The 27835-nt window shown below is 44.4% G+C and overlaps 1 protein-coding gene across 2 annotated transcripts in view; it reads left to right on the top strand.

Moving 5' to 3' along the window:
- Positions 1-27835, top strand: part of FBH1 (F-box DNA helicase 1) — a 37523-nt gene that overhangs the window by 2707 nt on the left and 6981 nt on the right. Inside the window, exons 2-16 of one of the 2 annotated variants that reach the window (XM_036400629.2) lie at positions 812-984; positions 1850-2337; positions 5469-5599; positions 8987-9116; positions 10160-10350; positions 12763-12858; positions 14820-14914; positions 16448-16616; positions 17548-17776; positions 19162-19249; positions 19811-19897; positions 21939-22075; positions 22966-23065; positions 25759-25880; positions 27676-27751. In XM_036400629.2, coding sequence (XP_036256522.1) covers positions 813-984; positions 1850-2337; positions 5469-5599; positions 8987-9116; positions 10160-10350; positions 12763-12858; positions 14820-14914; positions 16448-16616; positions 17548-17776; positions 19162-19249; positions 19811-19897; positions 21939-22075; positions 22966-23065; positions 25759-25880; positions 27676-27751 — 2311 coding nt within the window. In that variant the 5' untranslated portion in view covers position 812. Of the gene's footprint in view, positions 1-329; positions 985-1849; positions 2338-5468; positions 5600-8986; positions 9117-10159; positions 10351-12762; positions 12859-14819; positions 14915-16447; positions 16617-17547; positions 17777-19161; positions 19250-19810; positions 19898-21938; positions 22076-22965; positions 23066-25758; positions 25881-27675; positions 27752-27835 lie in introns of those variants that run through there. The other variant, XR_004981799.1, reaches the window with a different exon arrangement.

The raw sequence follows: 27835 nt of genomic DNA, 5'->3' as shown, positions 1-27835 counted from the left end.
AATAAATAATGCAATATTATTATATTATAATATAATTGTATGTATATATATGATATATTAATAGAGTAATACTATACTTATAATAATTATACAATAATTATACTTAGAATTAAATATTATAATTTTTATAGAATAATTCTATTTATACTATGGTAACTTATATTATATATTATTATATATTATGTATAATATATATTAATATATAACTTATATTATATATATTATATGTAATATGTATTAATATATAATTTATATATATATTTATATATATATAAAAATACATATATATATATATATATATATATAATACATATATACATATTATATTAATATATTTATAGTAAGAGGCAGCCACAGCTTCTCTAGGGATTCCTGGTTGGGATGGAATTCCTAACTCAATCTACCCCAACTAAATCAAACCCTAAATATCCAAACTGAGCCAGCTCTCAGGTCTCTCTCCACTCTTGCTGAAACCCTGTGGCCTCTCAGAATTCCAGAGTGAAAGCACAGTTCTGGTTTTTCCCTTTGATTTCTGTTTTTTCCCTTTGATTTATTCCCGTTGTTCCCCTTGGATCGCCGTTGTTCCCCTTGGATCGCCGTTGTTCCCCTTGGATTCCCGTTGTTCCCCTTGGATTGCCGTTGTTCCCCTTGGATTGCCGTTGTTCCCCTTGGATTGCCCTTGTTCCCCTTGGATTCCCGTTGTTCCCCTTGGATTCCCGTTGTTCCCCTTGGATCGCCGTTGTTCCCCTTGGATCGCCGTTGTTCCCCTTGGATTCCCGTTGTTCCCCTTGGATTGCCGTTGTTCCCGCAGGATGCGGCGCTGCCGGAGGCGGCAGCTCACAGCCCCCGAGTGCGCGGCCCTGGCCCACAGCCCCGAGGGCTCGGCCCCGCTGCGGCAGCCCCTGAGCCTGCCCCGAGGAGGAGGAGGAGGAGCGGGAAACCGGGGCCTTCATCCCATCCACGGCACACGGAGACATCCCAGAGGTACTGCTGGGAATGCTGCGCTGGGAGAGCTGGGAATGCTCCCCTGGGGAAGGGAGGGATCCAGGGAGAGCTTCCAGCACATTCCAGGGGCTCCAGGAGAGCTGCAGAGGGGCTGGGGCCAAGGCCTGCAGGGACAGCACCCAGGGAATGGCTCCCAGTGCCAGAGGGCAGCCAGGGATGGGATCTTGGCAATGAGGAATTCCTGGCTGGGCTGGGATTGCCAGAGCAGCTGGGGCTGCCCCTGCATCCCTGGCAGTGCCCCAGGCCAGGCTGGACACTGGGGCTGGAGCACCTGGGACAGTGGGAGGTGTCCCTGCCCATGGTGGCACTGCAGGGGCTCTGGGGTCCCTTCCCACCCAACCCATTCCAGGATTCCATTAAAAAGAGTTTCCTTGACCCATTTCCTCTCTGTGAGATTTTGTGATTTTATTCACTTTATTTTTTAAATTATTTTATTTTATTTTATTTATTTGTTGCATTTAATTTAATTTTACTTTTTCAAATTTTATATTATTTTCATTTAATTATTTTCATTTCATTTCTTTATTTCGTGTTGGTTTATATATTTATGTTTTGGTTTTATTTTATTTCTTATTCCCTTTTTTTTTTTTTTTAGATTTCATTTCATTTTATTCCCCAAATCCTGCTGCCTCCACACCTGTGGCTGAGCAGAAACCCCACAAAACCCACCCTGAATCCCTGGCAGATGTGGGATTCAGCCCCATTTTCCTGAGAATTCTGTCTGTACCTAGCTGCCTTCCCAGTGAACATTCCCTGCCCAGCCTGGACGTGCCACCAAAACCCCAAATCCTTCCTCACTCCCCGATTTCCATGGAATTCATTCCCGCTTTTCCCCTTCGTGCAGCCCCGGGCCAGCAGAGGAAGATCTCGGATTTCTTCGGGATCCTGAAGTCACCGCAAGCGGGAAGTGCCAGGATGCCGAGCCATGGGATCAAGGAGGAGCCCCTGGACCCCTTTGCCCCTGCACCTCCCAGTTCCTTCAGCCACCCCTCCCTTTCCCTGCACCCCCAGGACCCGGTGCCACCTCCCAGGGCCCATTCCAGGAAAAGAAGAATTCCCAAAGCAGAGCAGGATCTCTGGGAGGAGCCTGAGGAGAAGATTCCAGAGCGCAGCGGGATCAAGCAGGAGTGGGAAGAGCTGGAGGTGGAGCCCGTCCCTGATCCCCAGTACGGGCTCCTGGGCACTCGCAGCTGGCAGGTTCCTCAGGGATCCATGGATGATCTTCCTCCTGAAGTCCTCAGGAACATTTTTGCTTTCCTGCCAGTGCTGGATCTGTACCAGAACCTGAGCCTGGTGTGTCGCTGCTGGAGGGAGATAATCCGGGATCCACGGGTAAGGAATGCTCTGGGATCATCCCATGGCATCATCCATGTCACCCTTTGTGCCTCTAAATCCCATCATTCTTCCCATGGGATCTTCCATGTCTCCCTTTCTTCCTCTAAATCCCATCATTCTTCCCATGGCATCATCCATGTCTCCCTTTGGTCCTTTAAATCCCATCATTCTTCCCATGGGATCTTCCATGTCACCCTTTCTTCCTCTAAATCCCATCATTCTTCCCATGGGATCTTCCATGTCACCCTTTGATCCTCTAAATCCCATCATTCTTCCCATGGGATCATCCACGCCTCCCTTTGTTCCTTTAAATCCCATCATTCTTCCCAAAATCCAGGAATTTTTAGGTCTTCTGCCTTTTTTTTTTGGTCTTCTGGACCAAAAGTTGCTGCCCTATATCCGAGATCTGTGGGTAAGGAACTCTCTGGGATCATCCCATGGGATCATCCATGCCTCCCTTTGTTCCTTTAAATCCCATCATTCTTCCCATGGGATCATCCATGCCTTGCCTTCCTCCTTTTTTCCTTTAAATCCCATCATTCTTCCCCAAATCCATGAATTTTGAAGTCTCCTGCCATTTTTGGATCTTTTGGACCAAAAGTTGCTGCCCTATATCCAAAATCCAAGATCCACAGGTAAAGAACACCCTGGGATCATCCATGTCTCCCTTTGTGCCTCTAAATCCCATCATTCTTCCCAAAATCCAGGAATTTTAGATTTCCTGCCCTTTTTCTTTGTTCTTCTGGACCAACAGATCTGAGATCCATAGGTAAGGAACTCTCTGGGATCATCCCATGGGATTGTCCATGCCTCTCTCTGTTCCTTTAAATCCCATTATTCTTCCCACAATCCAGGAATTTTTAGATTTCTCCCATCATTCTTCCCACAATCCAGGAATTTTTAGATTTCTTGCCTTTTTTTTTTTTGCTCTTCTGGACCAAAAGTTGCAGCCCTGTATCCAAAATCCATGTTGGAACAACATTCCTTCCCATGCACGGAAAAAAGCCCTGGAGGATTCCATGAAATCCCCTGGAATGTCCCAGTTTTCCCTGCAGCCTTTTGTCCTGCAGGAATGATCCAGGGGGTTCCTGCAGTGTCCCCAAACCTCTGCGTGTGCCTGGGGTGCCTCTTGTCTCCAAACGGATGTGGAGGAGAACCCTGGAGCTCTGTTTTGATGGGTTTGGGTTCCTCTGGAACCGAGACAAACAACAGGAAGGAATGATCCCTAAATCCCACAAACAGTGGCTTGGGAGCAGCCAGCACCTCTCCAGGCACTCAGCATCCCCAAAAATCCTGCCCTATTTGCAGGCTTGGAGTATTTACCCCCTTTCCTTTTTTCCCCCTTTCCTTTTTTCCCCCCTTTCCTTTTTTCCCCCTTTCCTTTTTTTCCCCCTTTCCTTTTTTTCCCCCTTTCCTTTTTTTCCCCTTTCCTTTTTCCCCCCTTTCCTTTTCCCCCCTTTCCTTTTTCCCCCCCTTTCCTTTTTTTCCCCCTTTCCTTTTTTTCCCCCTTTCCTTTTTCCCCCCCTTTCCTTTTTTCCCCCTTTCCTTTTTTCCCCCCTTTCCTTTTTCCCCCCCTTTCCTTTTTTTCCCCCTTTCCTTTTTTTCCCCCTTTCCTTTTTTCCCCCTTTCCTTTTTCCCCCCTTTCCTTTTTTCCCCCCTTTCCTTTTTTCCCCCCTTTCCTTTTTTCCCCCCTTTCCTTTTTTCCCCCCCTTTCCTTTTTTCCCCCCCTTTCCTTTTTTCCCCCCCTTTCCTTTTTTCCCCCCCTTTCCTTTTTTCCCCCCTTTCCTTTTTTCCCCCCTTTCCTTTTTTCCCCCCTTTCCTTTTTTCCCCCCTTTCCTTTTTTCCCCCTTTCCTTTTTTCCCCCTTTCCTTTTTTCCCCCTTTCCTTTTTTTCCCCCTTTCCTTTTTTTCCCCCTTTCCTTTTTTTCCCCCTTTCCTTTTTTTCCCCCTTTCCTTTTTTCCCCCCTTTCCTTTTTTTCCCCCTTTCCTTTTTTTCCCCCTTTCCTTTTTTTCCCCCTTTCCTTTTTTTCCCCCTTTCCTTTTCCCCCCTTTCCTTTTTCCTCCTTCTTTCCCTTTTTTCTCTCTTTTTCCCTCTCTTTTTTTCTCCCTCTTCTCCCCCCTTTTCCTCCTTTTTTCCCCTTTTTTCTCTATTTTTCCCTCCTTTTTTTTCTCCTCTCTTTTTCCCTCTTGTTTTCCTTTCCTTTTCCCCCCCTTTCCTTTTCCCCCTCTATTTTTTCCACCTTCCTTTTTCCTCCTTCTTTGCCTTTTTTCTCTATTTTTCCCTCCTTTTTTTCCTCTAATTTCCCCTCTTGTTTTCCCCTTCTCTTTTCCCCCTCCTCTTTTTTCCCCTCTCTTTTTTTCCTCCCTTCCCCTCTCTTTTTTTTCCCCATCTCCTTTTCCCCCCCTCTCTTTTTTCCCCTCCCCTCTCTTTTCTTTCCCCCTCTCTTTTTTCCCCCCCTCTCTTTTTTCCCCCTCTCCTTTTCCCCCCTCTCTTTTCTTTCTTTCCCCCTCTCTTTTCTTTCTTTCCCCCTCTCTTTTCTTTCTTTCCCCCTCTCTTTTCTTCCCCCCTCTCTTTTCTTCCCCCCTCTCTTTTCTTCCCCCCTCTCTTTTTTCCCCCATCTCTTTTTTTCCCCCTCTCTTTTTCCTCCTCTCTTTTTTCCCCTCTCTCTTTCCCCCCTCTCTCTTTTCCCCCCTCTCTCTTTTCCCCCCTCTCTCTTTTTCCCCCCTCTCTTTTTTCCCCCCATCTCTTTTTTCCCCCCATCTCTTTTTTTCCCCCATCTCTTTTTTCCCCCCATCTCTTTTTTCCCCCCTCTCTTTTTTCCCCCCATCTCTTTTTTCCCCCCATCTCTTTTTTCCCCCCATCTCTTTTTTTCCCCCATCTCTTTTTTCCCCCCATCTCTTTTTTCCCCCCTCTCTTTTTTCCCCCCTCTCTTTTTCCCCCCTCTCTTTTTTTCCCCCCTCTCTTTTTTCCCCCCTCTCTTTTTCCCCTTTTCCCTTTCCTTCCCCATCTCCCTTTCCCATCCAGCTCCTCTTTGCCCCCCATGCCTTTTGGAGCCCCCTGACTCCTCCCTTTCCCCATTTTTGGAACACCACGAGGTGCAAGCTGCTGCTTTGTGTTTCCCTCTGCAGTTTATCCCTTGGAAGAAGCTGCACCAGCAGTACCTGAGCAGGGAGGAGTCAGCCCTGCAGAGGGTGGAGCAGGTCCTGCAGCAATTCTCCATAACCAAGGAGCACCAGGGCTGTGTGCTGGGCTTGGTCAGGTCAGTCCTGCAGATTTCCCTGCCTTTGGGCTTTCTTCCTTTGCATCCTGGGGATTGCCAGCTTTGTCTTCTAGATTGGTGGGAGAGGTGCAGGAAAATGGGGAGGGAAAAGTGGTTTTGATAGGGGAAAAAAAAAACCAACCCACTAAAAAGAGATAGAAAACTTTCCTTTTCTTTTTGTTACCCTGTTTGGACACAAGATGCTGGAACCATGGAATTCTTTAGGTTGGAAAAGGCCTCTAAGACATGGAATCCAAGCATTCCCAGCACTGCCACACGCACAGGTGCTGGAACCTGAAATGCAAAGAACTCTCAGGACTTTGGGGCTGTGAGCCAAAGCTCAGCATTAAACACAAGATTTAATCTGAGACCTTAGAACAAACTCCCACATTTAAGAGCTAAAAGTGAGAATGTGGATTTATCGTTTAGAGCAGAGACACATTAAAATAAATAAAGTTTTAGAGGTTAAGATACAGAAAAAATAAACTAGCTAGGTGGATCCAACTTCTGGAATCATGGAATCATGGTTTGGATTGGGAAGAGCCTTAAAATTATCCAGTTCCACCCCCTGGGCATGGAATTCCACTGGAGGACACTTGGAGACAGGCAGAAGGAGCTTCCAGGCTGGGAGCTGCATGCAGGAATTTATTCCAGCTCTTCTGGGCCACAAAACTGGGAACTCTTGTCCAAGTGGCTCCTGGCACAGGAATGGGCTGGAAATGCAACTTGCAGCTGCTCAGATCCCATGGAAAACACTGCAGGGATTCATGGGAGCCTCTGCAGCCGCCCTGGGGCTGCTGTGGAGCCAGCAGAGGAAATTCCTCCTGCTAAAGGAGAAATAGTGTGCAGTTCTGGTAATGCCAGGGTGTGCAGGGGGAGAGAGGGCTGAGCAGTAGAATGTGATTATGATTGAGGCATCAGTGTGTGCAGGTGGAGAGAAGACTCAAAAATAAAGTAGAATTATTGTTAATGTCAGTGTGTGCAGGTGGAGAGGAGATTTTAGAATGAAGTATAATTATTAATGAAAGTGTGTTCAGGTGGAGAGAAGATTTTAGAATAATTATGATTGAGACATCAGTGTGTTCAGGTGGAGAGAAGATTTAAGAATGAAGTATAATTATTAATGTCAGTGTGTTCAGGTGGAGAGCAAATTTAAGAATGAAGTATAATTATTATTAATGAGTGTGTTCAGGTGGAGAGAAGATTTTAGAATAATTATGATTGAGATATCAGTGTGTTCAGGTGGAGAGCAGATTTTAGAATGAAGTAGAATTATTGGTAATGTCAGTGTGCTCAGGTGGAGAGCAGATGTAGGCCATTCATGCACGGTTTGGTTACCAGACCCAAACTCTCTTTTCTTTGCTGCCTCTTCCCCCAAAATACAGAATGCCAGAGGGTTTGTATTGCAAGAGGCCTCAAAGTGCCTTCAGTCCCTGCAGAGCAGGGACCCTCCCTGCCCAGCCTGCCCGGGGCAGCACTCCGGGTCCCATGTCCTGGTGTCCCTCCCTCCCTCCCTGCCCGGGGCAGCACTCCGGGTCCCCATGTCCTGGTGTCCCTCCCTGCCCAGGGCAGCACTCCGGGTCCCATGTCCTGGTGTCCCTCCCAGCCTGCCCAGGGCAGCACTCCGGGTCCCCATGTCCTGGTGTCCCTGCCTGCCCAGCCTGCCCGGGGCAGCACTCCGGGTCCCCATGTCCTGGTGTCCCTCTGTCCCTCCCTGCCCAGCCTGCCCAGGGCAGCACTCCGGGTCCCCATGTCCTGGTGTCCCTCTGTCCCTCCCTGCCCAGCCTGCCTGGGGCAGCACTCCGGGTCCCCATGTCCTGGTGTCCCTCTGTCCCTCCCTCCCAGCCTGCCCGGGGCAGCACTCCGGGTCCCCATGTCCTGGTGTCCCTCTGTCCCTCCCTCCCAGCCTGCCCAGGGCAGCACTCCGGGTCCCCATGTCCTGGTGTCCCTCTGTCCCTCCCTGCCCAGGGCAGCACTCCGGGTCCCCATGTCCTGGTGTCCCTCTGTCCCTCCCTGCCCAGGGCAGCACTCCGGGTCCCCATGTCCTGGTGTCCCTCTGTCCCTCCCTGCCCAGGGCAGCACTCCGGGTCCCCATGTCCTGGTGTCCCTGCCTGCCCTGCCTGCCCGGGGCAGCACTCCGGGTCCCATGTCCTGGTGTCCCTCCCTGCCCAGCCTGCCCAGGGCAGCACTCCGGGTCCCATGTCCTGGTGTCCCTCCCTGCCCAGCCTGCCCGGGGCAGCACTCCGGGTCCCCATGTCCTGGTGTCCCTCTGTCCCTCCCTGCCCAGCCTGCCCAGGGCAGCACTCCAGGTCCCCATGTCCTGGTGTCCCTCTGTCCCTCCCTGCCCAGCCTGCCCAGGGCAGCACTCCGGGTCCCCATGTCCTGGTGTCCCTCTGTCCCTCCCTGCCTGCCCAGGGCAGCACTCCGGGTCCCATGTCCTGGTGTCCCTCCCTGCCCAGGGCAGCACTCCGGGTCCCCATGTCCTGGTGTCACCTGGAGCTACCAGCAGACACCCCCGGGTCCTGCTCTCCAGCTCTCTGCACCAGCACTGCTGGAGTTTCTGAAGCTTCTCCCAGCCCAGGCCTTGTTCATGGCCTTCCCCAGCGTCACTTTACACTGACAGCAAACAAAGCACAAAGCCAGGGCTGGAGAGGTACCAGGGAGGTGGGGAAATCCCTGTTTGTTGATGGCCTCAGAGCTGTGCATGTGGGGCATGGTTTGGTTTTGCTTCTTGGGCTACATTCAACAAAGAAAAGCTTGTAAAGAATTTTTGGTTGTTAAGATTTTTTGTTTGTTAATTTCAGATTTTTTTGTTAATTTTAAGATTTTTTTTTGTTAATGTATTAAAGAGTGTGGAGGGTTTTGGTGTTGGTTAATGATTAATGTGTTTATTTTTTGTTCTGAAACAGGTAAAGTAGGTTTATAACTTGAAAAGGGTGTAAAGAAAACTTTATTCATAGTTTCCAGGTTTCTTTTCTCTGTGTGTTTCTCACAGAGGCCTGTCCAGTTTTTTAATGGTTGGAAGCTTTGTATCACTTTTTAAAATGTCTCTCATATAAAACTGTGACAGCAAGTATGATTGGTTGAGTGCAGAAGTCAAAACTGTGCTTGAAAAAGTATCTACAGACACATGAATGTTTTTAAATTTTGTAAAAGATGGGTATTTGTTAATTTACCATATACAAAGCTAGGTATACACTGATTCGTGTGCAAGGCTCTTTGTCCAGAGGCAATCCCTTCTGACAATTATTAACATTATTTCTGCTGAGTTCAGTGTCTCTCAGAGGGTCCATGACCCATAACAATGGGCTGTGGGCATTAGCACAGGTGCTCTGGAGCAGCCACAAGTTCCTGGGACAGTAAATCCTTGTTATTGCTCCTGCACAGGTTGGTGTCATCCACGGGACCCAAGGCGGATCCCAGCAGGCTTCTCCAGGTTTTGGGAAGTCATCCCCTCTTCCCAAAGGCTCAGTTCTGTGTCCTCAGCAAATTCCCAGATTTACACAGCAAGCCTGGGGTGAGTTTCCCTCTTATTTCTGTTTTATTTCTTTTATTTCACTCTTACTTCTGGGTTTTTTAACAAATTCCTGCAGTGTCCCCAAGCCTCTGGATGTGCTTGTGGTGCCTCTTGTCACCAAACGGATTTGGAGGAGAACCCTGGAGCTCTGTTTTGATGGATTTTGGTTCCTCTGGAATCGAGGCAAACAACAGGCAGGAATGATCCCTAAATCCCACAAACAGTGGCTTGGGAACAGCCAGCACCTCTCCAGGCACTCAGCATTCCCTGGGATCTGACCTCAGCCCACATTTCTGGGGAGATCCAGGCTCTCCTTCATGCCATTCCCATCAGTTGGATGGATGGGGCTGGACAGGATACAGATCTGGGATGTGCTGCTCCCTTTTAACCCATCCTACAGCTCTGCTGGATTGAGGCCACTCTGCCCTGCTGTACCCCACACTCCTCCCTCTGTGGGGTTATTTGGGATAATTTGGGCTGACAATGATGCCTCAGGTTTGGCTTTTATATTTGTCCCATTCTGAGCTGCTTTGGTGTGTGGGTCTGAGCTCCATATTATGGGATGGTGAGCTCTGTGCACAGAGCAGGGAGACAAAACAATTCCTGCTCCAGCTGGGCACCAAGGACAAATGACCCAAATCTCAGCCCAGGAGCACAAACCCCGTGGGCTGGAGAGAGAAAAACAAGCAGGGTGGGACTGCAGGGGCTGAAGCTGGAATGGGACAATGAACTGCAAGGTGCAAATGGAGCAGAACTGATCCCAGGGAGAGACCCCGGGAGCGCTGGTGCATTTTGGGGCCATTTTGGTTCATCTTGGGTGCAGCCCTGGCTGGGCTCTGGTGCTGCCCAAGGTGCATCCATGGAGGAGATCCTTGGAATGAATCCCTGCTTTATTCTGGAGCTCTGCCCAGCCTCTGCTCTAGCTCAGCTTCTCAAGGCATCAATTTAAGATTTAACAGCTCCTCACTGAATTTGTCCACCTCCTAGTGAGATTTTCCTGGAAGCTCCAAGCTTTTTGCTGTGTTTTCCTTGTCCTTCCCCAGGCAGAGAAGATGTGGGCCACGTTTGCTGTCATGGTGCTGTTCTCTGATGGTGTTGGTGACATCCAGAGGCTCCTGGAATGTTTCCGGAGCCCCCGCTCGGAGCTGGCCCTGCTGGAGGTCACCGAGGTGCTGCACTGCATGGCCACGCTGCTGCTGGCCATGAGGAACAGGAGCATTCCCATCTCCAACAGGTCAGGAGCTTCCCACTCCAGCCCTGGGCACTTCCCATCAATCCAGCCTCAGATGTTCCAGGGATGAGGCAGCAGCAGTTGCTCTGGGCAGGAATTCCTCATTGCCAAGATCCCATCCCTGGCTGCCCTCTGGCACTGGGAGCCATTCCCTGGGTGCTGTCCCTGCAGGCCTTGGCCCCAGTCCCTCTGCAGCTCTCCTGGAGCCCCTTCAGGCCCTGCCAGGGGCTCTGGGGTCTCTCCAACTCGGAGTTTCAAATCCCTCCAATTCCCAGCAGAACAGGAGCATTCCCATCTCCAACAGTTCAGGAGTTTCCCATTCCAGCCCTGGGCACTTCCCACCATCCCAGGCTGCTCCAATCCAGCCTTGGATGTTCCAGGGATGAGGCCCCTGAAGTTTCTCTGGGAATTCCTTCCCATGATCCCATCCCAAATCTCCCCTTTTTCCAATCTGAAGCCATTCCCTGTGTCCACCCCTTATCCCAAGTCTCTCTCCTGGAGCCCCTTCAGGCCCTGGCAGAGGCTCTGAGGTCTCTCCAACTCTGAGTTTCAAATCCCTCTGGTTCCCAGGGGTTTTGGCTCTCCAGCCTGGCCTTGGACACTTCCAGGGATGAGGCAGCTACAGCTCCTCTAGGAGTGTTCATTCCAGTGCTTCTCCCCGTCCCAGCCAGGAATTCCTTCCCAATTTCCCATCTATCCCATCCCTCTGGCATTGCCCCTTATCCTGTCACTCCTTTCAGGATACAATATTCAAAAAACTCCAAATTTTCCCCAAATAAAACCAGGATTTAAAGACTCCTCCTGCTCAGCCATGACAATTTAATGTTTTTAATTCCTCCCCAAAATTGATTTATTTTACTTCATTCCAAGTCGTAGGAGCTCCTTCCCTCATGATCCTTTTGTTCCCCCCAAAAAAAGGGGGATCTGAGCAGAGATTCCTTGAGATTCCTTCAGGATTGCAGTGGGAATAAGGAGGAAGGACACAGGGAAATCCTTCTTGGCAGAAAATCGGGAAGGAACTGGAGTGGAAAATGCAAACAGCCAGGAATTAGATGGCTCTGGAAGCTGTGAGCTCTAATCCAGCCTGTGGGACAGGGAAAGGCTCATCCTGAGGGAAACTGGGATGTTTGTTTGGGATGTTAATGATTGATTAATTGCTGCATCAAGTCATTAACCTGCAGGAAATGTGGCAGGTCAAAATCCAGGGATTTTAGAATTTCCATCTCCCTGGACAGGCCGGACCAGAAAAAGTGGGAATTCCTCCTGGGAATAAGGAGGAAATGTGTCCTGGAGGAATTTCCTGATTGCTGTTTGCAGCAATGAATGAGTCTGAGGGTCCAAATCATGAGGAGAGACACAAAACCTCTCCTGGAGGGCTGGAAGAAAGGAACAAAACTGCCCTACAAGAGGGAAAAGCACAGTGGGAAAGCCCTGCTGGAGAATCCAGGTTAATTTTAAACCCATTGTTGTCAGCAGAGTTAAAACCAAAGAATCTCTTCTCCCTCTGCAGGGAAAAACCACCAAGAATCATTACCAGAGTTAAAAACCTCCCCTGAAACCATTCCAGAGCAAAAACTGCTTCACTCTGAAAGCCCAGATCAGCCCCAGATTCCCTGTGGGGTCCCCCAGCCCCAGCCCTGCTGTTAATGGTGGCTCGGGAGTTCACAGGTATCCCCTGGACTCTGATCCCAGGGCAGAATTATTTAAAGAACATTTTCAATTATTCATCAGTTCCTGCAGAGCTTGAGGCTTTTTTTTCTTTTTTTAATTATCCAAGGTATTGGTGGTGTTTTAAGTGGCTGCAGAGGTTTAATTTGTTATTAATTATATATATTAAAATAGATATAAAAATTATTTTTATATATTATATATATTACCTATACAATATATATTTTATATAATTATTTTATATTTAATATCTATAAATAATATATATCTTTATATATTAATATAATCTATGTTGTACATTATATATAAATTATATCTATATATAAATATAGATATAAATATGTATATTAAACATTATTTCTAGATGTAGTATATGTTAACTATATAAGATATATTCTATATAATTATTTTATATTATATATAAATAATATATATCTTATATATAAATATTATATAATTTATAAATATTATATATAAATTATATATATGAATATATAAAAATATATAAAATTATTTTTATATATATTAACTATATAATATATATTTTATATAATTATTATATTTTTATATATAAATAATATATATTTATAAATATAATATATTATATATATTATTAATATAAACATTATAATATATATTTATATGTAATTATATATAATTACATATAATTATTATATATATAATTATTATATATTAACTATTTCCTATTTCTCCGTAATTCGTGTTTTATCCCTTTTTTTTTTCCAGGCTTTACTACAATATTTTCTACTGTCTGTATCTGATGGAAAATGCCTCTGGAATTGTGCAGCCTCTGGGAGAGGGAAGAATGGATTTGAGTCCCAGGTGATCCAAGCAGTGCATGCTGAGCAATTCCATGGAGTGAGGAGCAAATATTCCAAATATTGCACAGCAGGAAAAGGTGGAGCTGGATCAGGGGCACAGCTGGTCCTGCTGCTCACCACCTTCCCATGAATTCTCAGAGGAAAATCAGGATTGGGCTTCCCATGTGTAAAATTGGAATTGCTGAGTTTAAATTTGTTCCTGGGTCTATTTTGGAATCATGGCAGGGTTTGGAATCACCCAGTGCCACCCCATCCATGGCAGGGACACCTCCCCCTGTCCCAGGCTGCTCCAGCCCCAGGGTCCAACCTTGGGCATTGCAGGGATCAGGGGCAGCCCCAGCTGCTCTGGGAATCCCTTCCCAAAATCCCAGCCCAGTCTCCCTCTCCAGGGAATTCCCTCCATTCCCAGCTCTCCCAGCCTGGGATTGGATCCATCCCCACCCCGACTCCTCTCTAGGAAGGGATTTTGGGATCCGGGGGCTTCACTGGGAATCTCAGGACTCCAGGAAGGGTCTCCCTTCCCTTTTCCATCCCCAATTCCCATAAAAATCCCTCGGGATGGATTCTGAGTGTCCCAAATCCCAGAATCCCAGAGCAGTTTGGGTGGGAAGGGACCTTCAACCCCATCCCATTGCAACCCCACCATCCCAGGCTGCTCCAATCCTTCCTTGGGCATTGCAGGGATGCAGGGGCAGCCCCAGCTGCTCTGGCAATCCCAGCCCAGCCAGGAATTCCTCATTGCCAAGATCCCATCCCTGGCTGCCCTCTGGCACTGGGAGCCATTCCCTGGGTGCTGTCCCTGCAGGCCTTGGCCCCAGTCCCTCTGCAGCTCTCCTGGAGCCCCTGGAATGTGCTGGAAGCTCTCCCTGGAGCCTTCCCTTCTCCAGGGGAACATTCCTGTTGATTTTTGGGGTTTTCTTTTTTGTTTTTGTTAAGGTTGGGATTTCAGTGTTAGAGATGGTATTTTGTGTTTAGGTTTAGATGTTTACTATTTTTACTTACATTATAAGTTGTGAGCTTTATAGTATTTTACTACTAAGTTATGAGATGGTTAACTCTTTTTTATATAAGGTTTTTTTAAGGTTGAACTATTTAATTAAGAAATGATACTTAAATTATTTTTACTTTTAAAATAATAACTAATTATTTGGCGTTTGTAATGTGGTCTTTTTTGTCTAATTACAAAGTGTTATTTAAACTCATGAAGAAGAAGGTAAAGAAAAAGGATTAGTTACTGTCTTAAAACTTTTATTTTAGTTTTATATATATTACTATATTTTAAAAGTTTAAACTTTTCTATTTAGTGATATTACACCCTTCTAATTAAACTACACCCTTGTAATCTCAGTGCTGTTAATTAATTTTGGAAGTCTTCTCCACACCTTAGGTTAAATGCAGTGTTCTCATGTGAGCCAGAGTCTCTCAGTACAGAAAATCTCAAATTCTCAGCATCCAGAGCTCCAACACCTTCCCAGCACTCCCAATAAATAAGGAATTTATTAATAAGGAATTGAGCACTTCCCTGGCCTGTGGAGATCCAAGCTGGGTTCCTTTTCTGCTGCTGGATTGAGTCATTTCATTCCTTATCCTCCCCTGGAGAAAGGGAATGGGATAAATTCATCCATCACCAAGGTCTAACAGAGATAAAACTGGTTCTAATGAGCTTAAGGTGCCAAATTCATCCTTAAAGCAGAGCTTGGTCCCTCAAAAATATATTTTCCTTTGCTTGTGTGTGATGTTTCCCTTTATTTCCTAAAAAATTCTTTCCCAAGACTTCTTATTTTGTCTCCATTATTTTCTTATTCGATGCTTTTCTCCTTTTCCCAGTAACCAAGTTGGGATGGGATCAATCTCTCTGGTTTCCCTGTTAATTTCTTTGAACTGGGATGGTTTATTTTAGGAATTTTTAAAGGATTCATTCCTTCCCCACTTGTTGATTGGAATTTTTTCCCTGTTTCTTAGTGGGTGGGCTGATGTCAGACTGACCCATGAACAGCAGAGGATTTTGAGTCACAAAATTGAGCCTGGCCAAACAGTGAAAATAATGGCATTTGCAGGTAAGAGCCCAAAATGTTGGAAAAATGCTTGGGCAATTCCCAATCTGCTCCTTCCCTCCCTGATCCCCCTGTCTGAGGGATTGTGAGATCCCAAGGGGATCAATTTGTGCCTCTGGGATAACAAATTTAAGGGAAAATCTGCCAAAAATGGAGGCAAAATAAAAACAGGGGAAAGAGGAGTGGGAAAATGTGAAAAAGCCCTACAGATCCTGAGTTTGGGACAGGAGGAAGGGGAGATCCACCAGGTGCTGGAGTAGAGATTTCCCTGGAACCCCTGGAGGAGCAGTTCCTGAAGGACTGAGCCCATGGATAAAGGGAGCAGTTCCTGAAGGACTGAGCCCATGGATAAAGGGAGCAGTTCCTGAAGGACTGAGCCCATGGATAAAGGGAGCAGTTCCTGAAGGACTGAGCCCATGGATAAAGGGAGCAGTTCCAGAAGGATTGACCCCATGGAAAAGGGAGCAGTTCCTGAAGGACTGAGCCCATGGATAAAGGGAGCAGTTCCTGAAGGATTGACCCCATGGATAAAGGGAGCAGTTCCTGAAGGACTGACCCCATGGATAAAGGGAGCAGTTCCTGAAGGATTGATCCAATGGAAAGGGAGCAGTTCCTGAAGGACTGAGCCCATGGATAAAGGGAGCAGTTCCTGAAGGATTGACCCCATGGAAAGGGAGCAGTTCCTGAAGGACTGAGCCCATGGATAAAGGGAGCAGTTCCTGAAGGACTGACCCCATGGATAAAGGGAGCAGTTCCTGAAGGACTGAGCCCATGGATAAAGGGATCCAGGATGGAGCAGTTCCTGAAGGATTGACCCCATGGAAAAGGGATCAGTTCCTGAAGGATTGACCCCATGGAAAAGGGATCAGTTCCTGAAGGATTGACCCCATGGAAAAGGGAGCAGTTCCTGAAGGATTGACCCTATGGATAAAGGGAGCAGTTCCTGAAGGATTGACCCCATGGATAAGGGAGCAGTTCCTGAAGGACTGACCCCATGGATAAAGGGAGCAGTTCCTGAAGGATTGACCCTATGGATAAAGGGAGCAGTTCCTGAAGGATTGACCCCATGGATAAGGGAGCAGTTCTTGAAGGACTGAGCCCATGGAAAAGGGATCAGTTCCTGAAGGACTGGACCCACACTGGAGTGGGCAGTTCCTAAAGCTGTGCCAGGGAAGGTTTGGGTTGGACATTGGGACAATCCCTCCATGCAAAGGCTTATCCAGCCCTTGCTCAGCTGCCCAGGCAGGGGTGCAGTCCCCATTCCTGCAGGGATTTTAAAACCCTGTGGATGTGGCACTTGGGGACATGGATGGCCTTGGAAGTGCTGGGAATGGTTGGGCTTGACCCTAAAGAACTTTGCCAACCTAAATAATTCTCTGTTTCTCTGAAATCAGGAGTGAAGTGGAATATTTGAGTTGGGACAGCAGGAGAAGGAGGTGTAAAAAAAAAATTAAAATATATGGAATAATTCATTCCTGACCATGGATATTTTATTCCTTATTTTTATTTTATTCCTTCTTTTCCTCTCCTCCCCAGGCACAGGGAAAACCTCCACCTTGGTGAAGTACGCGGAGAAATTCTCGGAGCTGAAATTCCTTTACCTGACTTTTAACAAAGCTGTGGCAGAGAAGGGGAAAAGGGTTTTCCCAAAGAATGTCACCTGCAAGACCTTCCACTCCTTGGCTTTTGGAAGCATTGGGAGGCAGTGAGTGGGGAATTCCAGTTCCTTTGTGGAAGCAGGGAAAGGACGAGGAAGGGGAAGTGGTTTTGAGGGGAACCCCCAGGATTCGAGGCAGCACAAATAACGGGGGGAAATTTGTCTTTTGTGGTTTCCAGATGGATGCACTGGGATGCTCCAGGGATTTTAGCATCCATGGGAGCACCCCAAAGCCAAGGAATGGTTTAGGAGATGGAAATCCACTGGGAATGAGGTTTTCCCACTTCCCATTCCCACTGGAATGCTACAACTGCTCCAAGTGCTGCTTTTCCTGAGGATCAGTTCCTTTTCCAGAGGATCACTTTCCTTATCCTCAGCTGTTGTCATGATCCAGTTTCTGTCTAGTTCTGGCACATCTAAGCTGGGGGTAGCAAGGAAAATGAGCCATGACCTGGAACACCAGGAAAATCCCATTCCCTGGCTCTGCAAACACCCTGGAATTCCAGGGATGAGCTCAATTTTCCATTTCTAAAATGTATAAAATCAACAAATTTGTGCTTCCACCAGGACAAATCTGTGCAGATTTAAAGATATTCCATTATTACAATGAATTGGGATATAAAGCCAAGCTTTTCCCAGGGATAGTGCAAAAAAAAAGGGATTTCTGTGGGTTTTAACTTTTTTTTGTCTCTTTCCTGTCTTTTTTCTTTCCTGTCTTTTTTCTTTCCTGTCTTTTTTCTTTTTTCTTTTTTCTTTCCTGTCTTTTTTCTTTTCCCTCTCTTTTTTCCCCCCTCTCTTTTTTCCCCCCTCTCTTTTTTTCCCCCCTCTCTTTTTTCCCCCCTCTTCTTTTTTCTCCTGTGGTTTTTTTTTTCCCTTTTTTTTCTGTCTTTTTTTTTCCTTGGCTTTTTTTTTTTTCCTGTCTTTTTTCTCTCGTTTTTTTTGTCCTTTTTTTGTCTTTTTTTTTGTCCCTCTGGCACAGGTACAAAGAGAAAGGCAAGCTGAACTTCTCCAAGATGTCAGTTTATTCCATCAGCTTCCTCCTCCGGAATAGGGAGGGCCAGTCCCTGTTTGTAAGAGGGAAAACAGTGTCCCAAACCTTGGGAAACTTCTTCTCCTCCTCAGATGAGGAGATCTGTGAGGAGCACGTGCCCCTGTGGTTCAAAAACACCCATGGAAACATGCAGCAAATGAGCCCACAGGAAAAGAGGGTGAGTTTTTGGGATGGAGCCTCTGGAATTTTCTGAGGTTGGATGGATGGGGTTTGGAGAAGTCTGGGATAGTGGGAAATGCCCCTGCTCATGGGTGGGGTGGCACTGGATGGGCTTTGAGGCTTTTTCCAACCCAAAGCATTCCATGATTTTATAAAATAATTCATGTTCATCCCCCTTCCCAAAATGTTGATCGGAAGAGATTTTCCCGTGTTCAACTGAAATTTGGGATTGGGGAATCCTTCAGTCAAGGGTTGGGGTCAGTCCTGAGCTTTGGAAGAAATCAGAGGCAATTCCAAAGGGATTGGGATGAAAATCAAAAGGTTGGGAGGAGGAATCAAAAGGTTGGGAGGAGAATCAAAAGACTGGGAGGAGAATCAAAAGGTTGGGAGGAGGAATCAAAAGGTTGGGAGGAGAATCAAAAGGTTGGGAGGAGGAGGAATCAAAAGGTTGGGAGGAGGAGGAATCAAAAGGTTGGGAGGAGGAGGAATCAAAAGGTTGGGAGAAGGAGGAATCAAAAGGCTGGGAGGAGGAGGAATCAAAAGGTTGGGAAGAAAATCCGAAGGTTGGGAGGAGGAGGAATCAAAAGGTTGGGAGAAGGAGGAATCAAAAGGTTGGGAGAAGGAGGAATCAAAAGGTTGGGAGGAGGAATCAAAAGGTTGGGAGAAGGAGGAATCAAAAGATTGGGAGGAAGAATCAAAGAGGAGATGAAAATCAAAAGATTGGGAGGAAAAATCTGAAGGTTGGGAAGAAAATCCGAAGGTTGGAAGGAGGAATCAAAAGGTTGGGAGAAGGAGGAATCAAAAGGTTGGGAGGAGGAGGAATCAAAGATTGGGAGGAAGAATCAAAGACTGAGATGAAAATCAAAAGATTGGGAGGAAGAATCCAAAGGTTGGGAAGAAAATCCGAAGGTTGGGAGGAAAATCCAAAGGTTGAGATGAGGAATCAAAAGACTGGGAGGAGAAATCAAAGACTGGAAGGAAGGTGATGCTTGGGGAAAAAAGGCATAATCCCTGTTTTCCCTAAAAAATACTTTCAGCCAATCTCCTCCCCAAATCCTTGTGGATCTGAGGAGCTGCTTGGGGTGGGAAAAAAGGGATCTGGGGCTTTTTGGGAATGGCTCCCAGTGCCAGAGGGCAGCCAGGGATGGGATCTTGGCAATGAGGAATTCCTGGCTGGGCTGGGATTGCCAGAGCAGCTGGGGCTGCCCCTGCATCCCTGCAGTGCCCCAGGCCAGGCTGGAGCAGCCTGGGATAGGGAAAATGTCCCTGTCCATGGATGGGGTGGGACTGGATGGGCTTTGAGGCCCTTTCAAGCCCAAACCATTCCATAATTTTATTTTTATCCCCTGGTTTTATCCCAATCCTTCTGTTTTCCCATTTTAGATCAACGTGGAAGAGGCCAAAGAGATTTGGCACAACATGAAGAAGCTGGATGGAGATGCAGAGAAGGAATACAAGATGAGTTGTGATGGTAAAAGAGATGGAAAATCCCTTGGGAAAAAGGGATTTGGTGGTGGAAAAATCAATGGATTTATTATTCCTACTTCTGGCTGAGCATCCAGAAGGAGAAAATCCCTTTTTTCCTGCCAATAGCTCACCAGGGAATATCCCTCTGGCTCAATTTTTCATTTTATCTGTATTTATAAAATACAGAAAATGAATTTGTGCTCCCACTAGGATAAAAATGTGCAGATTTTAAGGATATTTACGTTTTTTAATGGCTAAAAATAAAGCCCAAAATTTGGAAGTTGCTTCCAGCACATCCTTTCCTCTGCATAGTGCTGGAGATAACTGGAAAAAACCTTTTTACTGGAATTTTTGGTGGGTATTAAGAAACTTGAAATCATCAAATTTGGGCTGCCAAGGGAGACAGAGATTTTTTGCAACCCTTCCAAATGTGGAAATTCCAAACAGGAAGCAAAGCCAGAAATGTCACCAAAAAAAAAACCCAAAAAAAGGGAAAAAGGGGATTTGTTTTAAAGATCGTGGTGGATCTTCCCTGTCCTTGAAATTCCTGTTTTTTTTCCCTCAGGATATTTGAAACTTTGGCAGCTCAGCAAGCCCCAGCTCTCAGGATACGATGCCATTTTTGTGGATGAAGCCCAGGACTGCACTCCAGGTGAGTTATTCCAGGAGCTCCAGTCCCACTCCCGGAGGGGATTTCCATGTGTTCAGGAATGGGATGGAAGTATCTCAACCTAAACATTTGGAATTTAAATTCATTTTCCCCTCAGGTTTGACATTTAAACTGAGCTTTCCCTTGGGTTGGGAGCAGGTTCTTCCCTCATGATCCAAACTGAGCTTTCCCTTGGCTTTGGACCCTCATGATCCATGCTGAGCTTTCCCTTGGGTTTGGACACTCATGATCCATGCTGAGCTTTCCCTTGGGTTTGGATTGCAGCAGGTTCTTCCCTCATGATCCATGCTGAGCTTTTCCTTGGGTTTGGATTGGAGCAGGTTCTTCCCTCATGATCCCAACTGAGCTCTTCCTTGGGTTTGGAGCAGGTTCTTCCCTCATGATCCCAACTGAGCTTTTCTTTGGATTTGGAGCAGGTTCTTCCAAACTGAGCCTTTCACTTGGATTTGGAGCAGGTTCTTCCTTCATGGTCCATACTGAGCTTTTCTTTGGATTTGGACCCTCATGATCCCAACTGAGCTTTTCCTTGGGTTGGGAGCAGGTTCTTCCCTCATGATCCATGCTGAGCTTTCCCTTGGGTTTGGATTGGAGCAGGTTCTTCCCTCATGATCCAAACTGAGCTCTTCCTTGAGTTTGGATTGGAGCAGGTGCTTCCCTCATGATCCCAACTGAGCTTTTCCTTGGGTTTGGAGCAGGTTCTTCCCTCATGGTCCATACTGAGCTTTTCTTTGGATTTGGACCCTCATGATCCCAACTGAACTTTCCCTTGGCCTTGGAGCAGGTTCTTCCTTTATGATCCAATTTTTTTTCCCCTCACAGCCATTGTGGATATTGTTCAATCCCAAAAGTGTGGGAAAATCCTGGTGGGAGACGCTCAGCAACAGAGGTTCTTCCCTCAAGATCCAAACTGAGCTTATCTTGGATTTGGACCCTCATGATCCCAAATGAGCTTTTTCTTGGGTTTGGATTGGAGCAGGTGATCCAAACTGGATTGGAACAATCCAAACCCTCATGATCCAAACTGGATTTGGAACAGGTTCTTCCAAATTGAGCTTTTCCTTGGGTTTGGAGCAGGTTCTTCCCTCATGATCCATTTTTTTTTTCCCTCACAGCCATCGTGGATATTGTGTAATCCCAAAACTGTGGGAAAATCCTGGTGGGAGACCCTCAGCAGCAGAGGTTCTTCCCTTGTGATCCACACTGAGCTTTCCCTTAGGTTTGGATTAGGTTCTTCCCTCATGATCCCAACTGAGATTTCCCTTGGCCTTGGAGCAGGTTCTTCCCTCATGATCCCAACTGAGCTTTCCCTTGGGTTTGGATTGGTGCAGGTTCTTCCCTCATGATCCAAACTGAGCTTTTCCTTGGGTTTGGATACTCATGATCCATGCTGAGCTTTCCCTTGGGTTTGGATTGGAGCAGGTTCTTCCCTCATGATCCCAACTGAGCTTTTCTTTGGGTTTGGATTGGAGCAGGTTCTTCCCTCATGGTCCATACTGAGCTTTTCTTTGGATTTGGAGCAGGTTCTTCCCTCATGATCCAAACTGAGCTTTTCCTTGGATTTGGAGCAGGTTCTTCCCTCATGGTCCATACTGAGCTTTTCTTTGGATTTGGACCCTCATGATCCCAACTGAACTTTCCCTTGGCCTTGGAGCAGGTTCTTCCTTCATGATCCAATTTTTTTTTCCCCTCACAGCCATTGTGGATATTGTTCAATCCCAAAAGTGTGGGAAAATCCTGGGGGGAGACGCTCAGCAACAGAGGTTCTTCCCTCAAGATCCAAACTGAGCTTATCTTGGATTTGGACCCTCATGATCCCAAATGAGCTTTTCCTTGGGTTTGGATTGGAGCAGGTTCTTCCCTCATAGTCCAAACTGAGCTTTTCTTTGGATTTGGACCTTCGTGATCCAAACTGAGCTTTCCCTTGGCTTTGAAGCAGGTTCTTCTTTCATGATCCACACTGAGCTTTCCCTTGGCTTTGGAGCAGGTTCTTCCTTCATGATCCAATTTTTTTTTCCCCTCACAGCCATCGTGGATATTGTGCAATCCCAAAAGTGTGGGAAGATCCTGGTGGGAGACCCTCACCAGCAGATCTACACCTTCCGGGGGGCTGTCAACACCCTGTACTTACTGCCTCACACCCACGTGTACTACCTGACCCAGGTAAGGGCAGCGTTTTCCAAGGATAAATCCCAGTTCCATGGGAAATTTGGCACCGTGGAGGCTTTGCTTTTCCCTGGATTCATGGGAATCTGGCAGTTGTGGGGCTTTAGTGGAGGGATCCCATCCTGTTGGTGGAAAAGTGGGAGTTGGGATTGAGGCCTTGTTTCAGGGAGATTCCTCTTTTTTGAGGGGATCACATCTGGAATGCTGGATCCAGCTGTGGGATCCACCAGACCTGGGGCTGCTGAGAGAGCTGGGAATGTTCCCCTGGAGAGGGGAAGGCTCCAGGGAGAGCTTCCAGCACATTCCAGGGGCTCCAGGAGAGCTGCAGAGGGGCTGGGGCCAAGGCCTGCAGGGACAGCACCCAGGGAATGGCTCCCAGTGCCAGAGGGCAGCCAGGGATGGGATCTTGGCAATGAGGAATTCCTGGCTGGGCTGGGATTGCCAGAGCAGCTGGGGCTGCCCCTGCATCCCTGCAATGTCCAAGGCCAGGCTGGACACTGGGGCTGGAGCAGCCTGGGACAGTGGGAGGTGGCCCTGCCCATGGCCAGGATTTCCAGGGATATTCTGAGGATTTTGGTGCCTTTTCCAGGAAAAAAAATTATCCAGGAGTTTGGTGGGAATGGCATAATTTGGATTTAAGAATGACCGGGATTTCCAGGAATATTTTGAAGGGATTTTATTGCTTTTTCAAAGAGGAAAGTTCTCCAGAAGGTCTTAAAAATAACCAAGATTCCCAGGAACGTTTTGGAGGGATTTTGATGCTTTTGCCATGGAAAAAAACCAGTCCAGAAGATTGCTGGGAATCCCATAATTCCATATAGATAGATGGAATTGTAGAGATTCCAAGAATTACTCTGGTTTTCCTGCTGATCCTGGGATTTTTCCAGAGTTTCAGGTTCGGCCCCGAGATCGCCTACGTGGGAGCCACGATCCTGGATGTGTGCAAAGGGATCCGCAGCAAAACCCTGCTGGGAGGGAACCAAAGGGGTGAGCTGGCAATGGGGATCCCCCAGAGATCCCCCAGGGATTCCCCAGGAATCATGAATGAATTAATTATATTAAATAAGAATATTAATTAATTTGATCCGGAATAATTAATATATAATATAATATACTATTATATTATATACTAATTTATAATATATATATAATATAATATGTATGTATATGTATTATATATTATATGTAATATATATATATAATATATACGTAATAGCATATATTATATGCTACTATACACTATTATATTATATACTGTTTTACTATAGTATATTATATTTCTATTCTATTATACTATACTATATTATACTATATTATTATATATTATTACATTATATATTACATTCTATATTATTATAGCATTACTTTTATTATTTTCATTATAATATTACTGTATTTATTATTACATTATATATTACATTCTATATTATTATAGCATTACTTTTATTATTTTTATTATAATATTACTGTATTTATTATAGTATTTTATTAATGGTAAAGTATCTTATACTGTACATATTAATATAGCAAATATTAATATAATATTTAATATCAATATAATATCAGATGCTATTATTATTAAATAATAAATACTATTACTGAACTATATTAAATAATCTTATATTAATATGATGTATAATAAATATGATTAAATTATAAATTTAATTTATACATTTAATTATGAGTTAGCAATATATTCATTACATTGGGAAATACTTAATCAATTGTATTAAATAATAATATTAACAATGAGTACTAAATCATGAAATTGATGTAATTTAATTTATTCTAAAATTTGATAATTGTGTGCTTGGAGATAAATACTCAATTCATTTCCTGAAAATAAATATTTAGTTAATTTCCTAAAGTTCCATTAAAAATGGAAAATATTAAATTAATAATAACAGGTAAATATTAACTATTAACAAATTTAAAAATTACTATATTAAGCAGTAGCAGATAAAAAATGTTACTATTAAGTTAATAATAAAATATATCATTAACAATGAAATGTAAATATTAAATTAACAATATAATATAAAAATAAATTAATATTAAAATATAAATAATAATAAATTAATTAAATTCAATTAATATTAAAAGAGAAATAATGCATTTATAATAACAGATAAATATTAAATTAATAGTAACAGATAAAATAATAACAGATAAATATTTTATAAAAATATTAAATTAACAGTAAAATATATTAAAAATAATAAAATATAAAATAATAAAATATTACATTTAAGAATGACAGACAAAATATTATAAATATTAAATTAAGAATGGGATATTAGATTATATTAATATTTAAATATCAAAAATAACTAATTTACCAAAATTAAATTAGTACTAAAACATAAATATAAGTAAAATAAGTATAAAATAATAAAAGGTTACATTAAATTAATAATAAGCCATTAACAATTCATTGCCTATTATTAAATTTGCAATAAAATAGAAACAATAAATTAATAGCAAAATAGACAATAATAGAATATGTAATTAAGTTAATAATTAAATCTTAATAGTGATTACTTTCCTAAAATAGAATAATAACAAAAGATAACAATAAATTTAGTAATAAGATATAATAAATAAAATAACTTGTTCATTAAATAATATTAATTATTAATTAACCAGGAATTCCAGCTGGGAATGGCTGTGGGTAACTGGGAATGGCTGTGGGTAACTGGGAATGCTGTGGGTAACTGGGAATTCCAGCTGGGAATGCTGTGAGTAACTGGGAATGCTGTGGGTAACTGGGAATTCCAGCTGGGAATGCTGTGAGTAACTGGGAATTCCAGCTGGGAATGGCTGTGGGTAACTGGGAATGGCTGTGTTTAACTGGGAATTCCAGCTGGAATGCTGTGTTTAACTGGGAATGGCTGTGTTTAAGTGGGAATTCCAGCTGGGAATGCTGTGTTTAACTGGGAATGGCTGTGTTTAACTGGGAATTCCAGCTGGGAATGGCTGTGGGTAACTGGAAATGGCTGTGTTTAACTAGGAATTCCAGCTGGGAATGCTCTGGGTAACTGGGAATTCCAGCTGGGAATGGCTGTGTTTAACTGGGAATTCCAGCTGGAATGCTGTGTTTAACTGGGAATGGCTGTGTTTAACTGGGAATTCCAGCTGGGAATGCTGTGAGTAACTGGGAATGGCTGTGTTTAACTGGGAATTCCAGCTGGGAATGCTGTGTTTAACTGGGAATTCCAGCTGGGAATGGCTGTGGGTAACTGGGAATGGCTGTGTTTAACTGGGAATTCCAGCTGGGAATGGCTGTGGGTAACTGGGAATGGCTGTGTTTAACTGGGAATTCCAGCTGGGAATGCTGTGAGTAACTGGGAATTCCAGCTGGGAATGCTCTGGGTAACTGGGAATTCCAGCTGGGAATGCTGTGTTTAACTGGGAATGGCTGTGTTTAACTGGGAATTCCAGCTGGGAATGGTTGTGGGTAACTGGGAATTCCAGCTGGGAATGCTCTGGGTAACTAGGAATTCCAGCTGGGAATGCTGTGTTTAACTGGGAATGGCTGTGTTTAACCGGGAATTCCAGCTGGGAATGGCTGTGTTTAACTGGGAATTCCAGCTGGGAATGCTGTGTTTAACTGGGAATGGCTGTGTTTAACTGGGAATTCCAGCTGGAATGCTGTGAGTAACTGGGAATTTCTCCCCCAGGGGACGTGCGGGGAGCCCGGCAGGGGAAGGTGGCGCTGCTGTCGCGCAGCAACAGGAACGTGTTTGAGGACGCTGTGGAATACTCTGGGAGAGACCCCCCGGCCAAAATCCACGTCATTGGGGTGAGGGGTGTTGCACCCAGTCAAATTCCAAGGATTTCAAGGAATATTCCAGGAAAAAAAAAAGGAATTTTTTGTGCCCAGGGGTGCCGTTATTCTCCAACCCTCACAGGCCTTGTCCCATTTTGAGGCTTCTTTGTGCAGGCCTATATCCATTTTAGGATAATTTGTCTCATTTTTATGAGGGAGGGGGCAAGGAAAGAGGGATGGACAGCTGGAATAAAGAATTCCAAGGTTTTCAATGAATATTCCAGGAAAAATTTTTGTGGTCACGGATATTCAGAGCTGTTACTCTCCAACCCTTGCAGCCTCATCCCATTTTGAGGATAATTTGTCTCATTTTTATGAGGGATGGGACAAGGAAAAGAGGGATGGACAGCAGGAATAAAGAACTCCAAGGATTTCAATAAATATTCTAGGAAAAGGCAGTAATTTTCAGGAAAAAGCAGGAATTTTTTGTGGCCAGCGATGTTATTTGGAGCTGTTCCTCTCCAACCCTCACAGGCCTCGTCCCATTTTGAGGCTTCTTTGTGCAGGCCTCAATCCATTTTTAGGATAATTTGTCCCATTTTTATGAGGGATGGGACAGGGAAAGAGGGATAGACACTTGGAACAGGTTATTCCAATGATTTAGATTAATATTCCAGGAAAAAACAGTAATTTTCAGGAAAAAAAGCAGGAATTTTTTGTGGCCAGGGATGATATTTAGAGCTGCTATTCCTCAAGCCTTGCAGGCCTCATCCCATTTTTAGGATAATTTGTCCCATTTTTATGAGGGATGGGGCAGGAAAAAAGGGATGGACAGTTGGGCCAAGTTATTCTGAGGTTTTAAATAAAGATTCCAGGAAAAAGCAGGAATTCTTTTGGCCAGGGATGTTATTTGGAGCTGTTCGTCTCCAGGCCTTTCAGCCTCGTCCCATTTTGAGGCTTTTTTGTGCAGGCCTCAATCCATTTTTAGGATAATCTGTCCCATTTTTATGAGGGAAGGGGCAGGAAAAGAGGGATAGACACTTGGAACAGGTTATTCCAATGATTTAGATTAATATTCCAGGAAAAAACAGTAATTTTCAGGAAAAAAAGCAGGAATTTTTTGTGGCCAGGGATGATATTTAGAGCTGCTATTCCTCAAGCCTTGCAGGCCTCATCCCATTTTTAGGATTATTTTTCCCATTTTTATGAGGGATGGGGCAAGGAAAAGAGGAATGGACAGCTGGAATAAAGAATTCCAAGGTTTTCAATGAATATTCCAGGAAAAAGCAGGAATTTTTTGTGGCCAGGGATGTTATTCAGAGCTGTTATTTTCCAAGCCTTGCAGGCCTCATCTCTATTTTAGGATTATTTTTCCCATTTTTATCAGGAATGGGGCAGGAAAACAAGAAAATTGGTGGAATTTGGAGAGTTTTGGAGCCTGATTTTAGGAATTTTAGCATATTTGGAACCTGATCCTTGGAAATTTTAGGCTGATATTTCAAAATTTCCATCTTTTTTCCACACAAATTCCAGTTCAAGGAGGGGTTGAAGTGCTCAGGTTTAAAAATCTTCTGCAGTTTGGAATAAATCAAATTTATAAATTCAAATTTTTTTATTTTATTTTATGTAATTTAATATTTTTTTATTTTAAAATATTTTATATATTTTCTAAATAAATTTTATTTTGTAGATAAAATAAATACATAAATAAAACATACAACACGTATATAAAATAATAAAAATATGAACATAAATACATATAAAAATAATACATAAATAAAATTTGGCTTATAAATAAATTTTATAAATACATTTTTCTTCCTTTTAGGGATTGGGGAAATTTGGCCTGAGCAGAATTTATGATATTTGGAAGCTCAGCCTGCCTGCAGATGTCAGGAAAAACTGTGAGTATTCCCTTAGCCTTCTTTTTTCCAGGATTTTTTTAGGTTTTGCTGGAAATCAAAACAACAACAACATCTCTAATAATC

The sequence above is a fragment of the Molothrus ater genome, chromosome 5 (assembly GCF_012460135.2).
Source record: "Molothrus ater isolate BHLD 08-10-18 breed brown headed cowbird chromosome 5, BPBGC_Mater_1.1, whole genome shotgun sequence".
In the NCBI taxonomy this organism is placed as follows: Eukaryota; Metazoa; Chordata; class Aves; order Passeriformes; family Icteridae; genus Molothrus; species Molothrus ater.
Note: the sequence above shows the minus strand (reverse complement) of the source record. Positions and strands in the feature narration are given on the sequence as shown.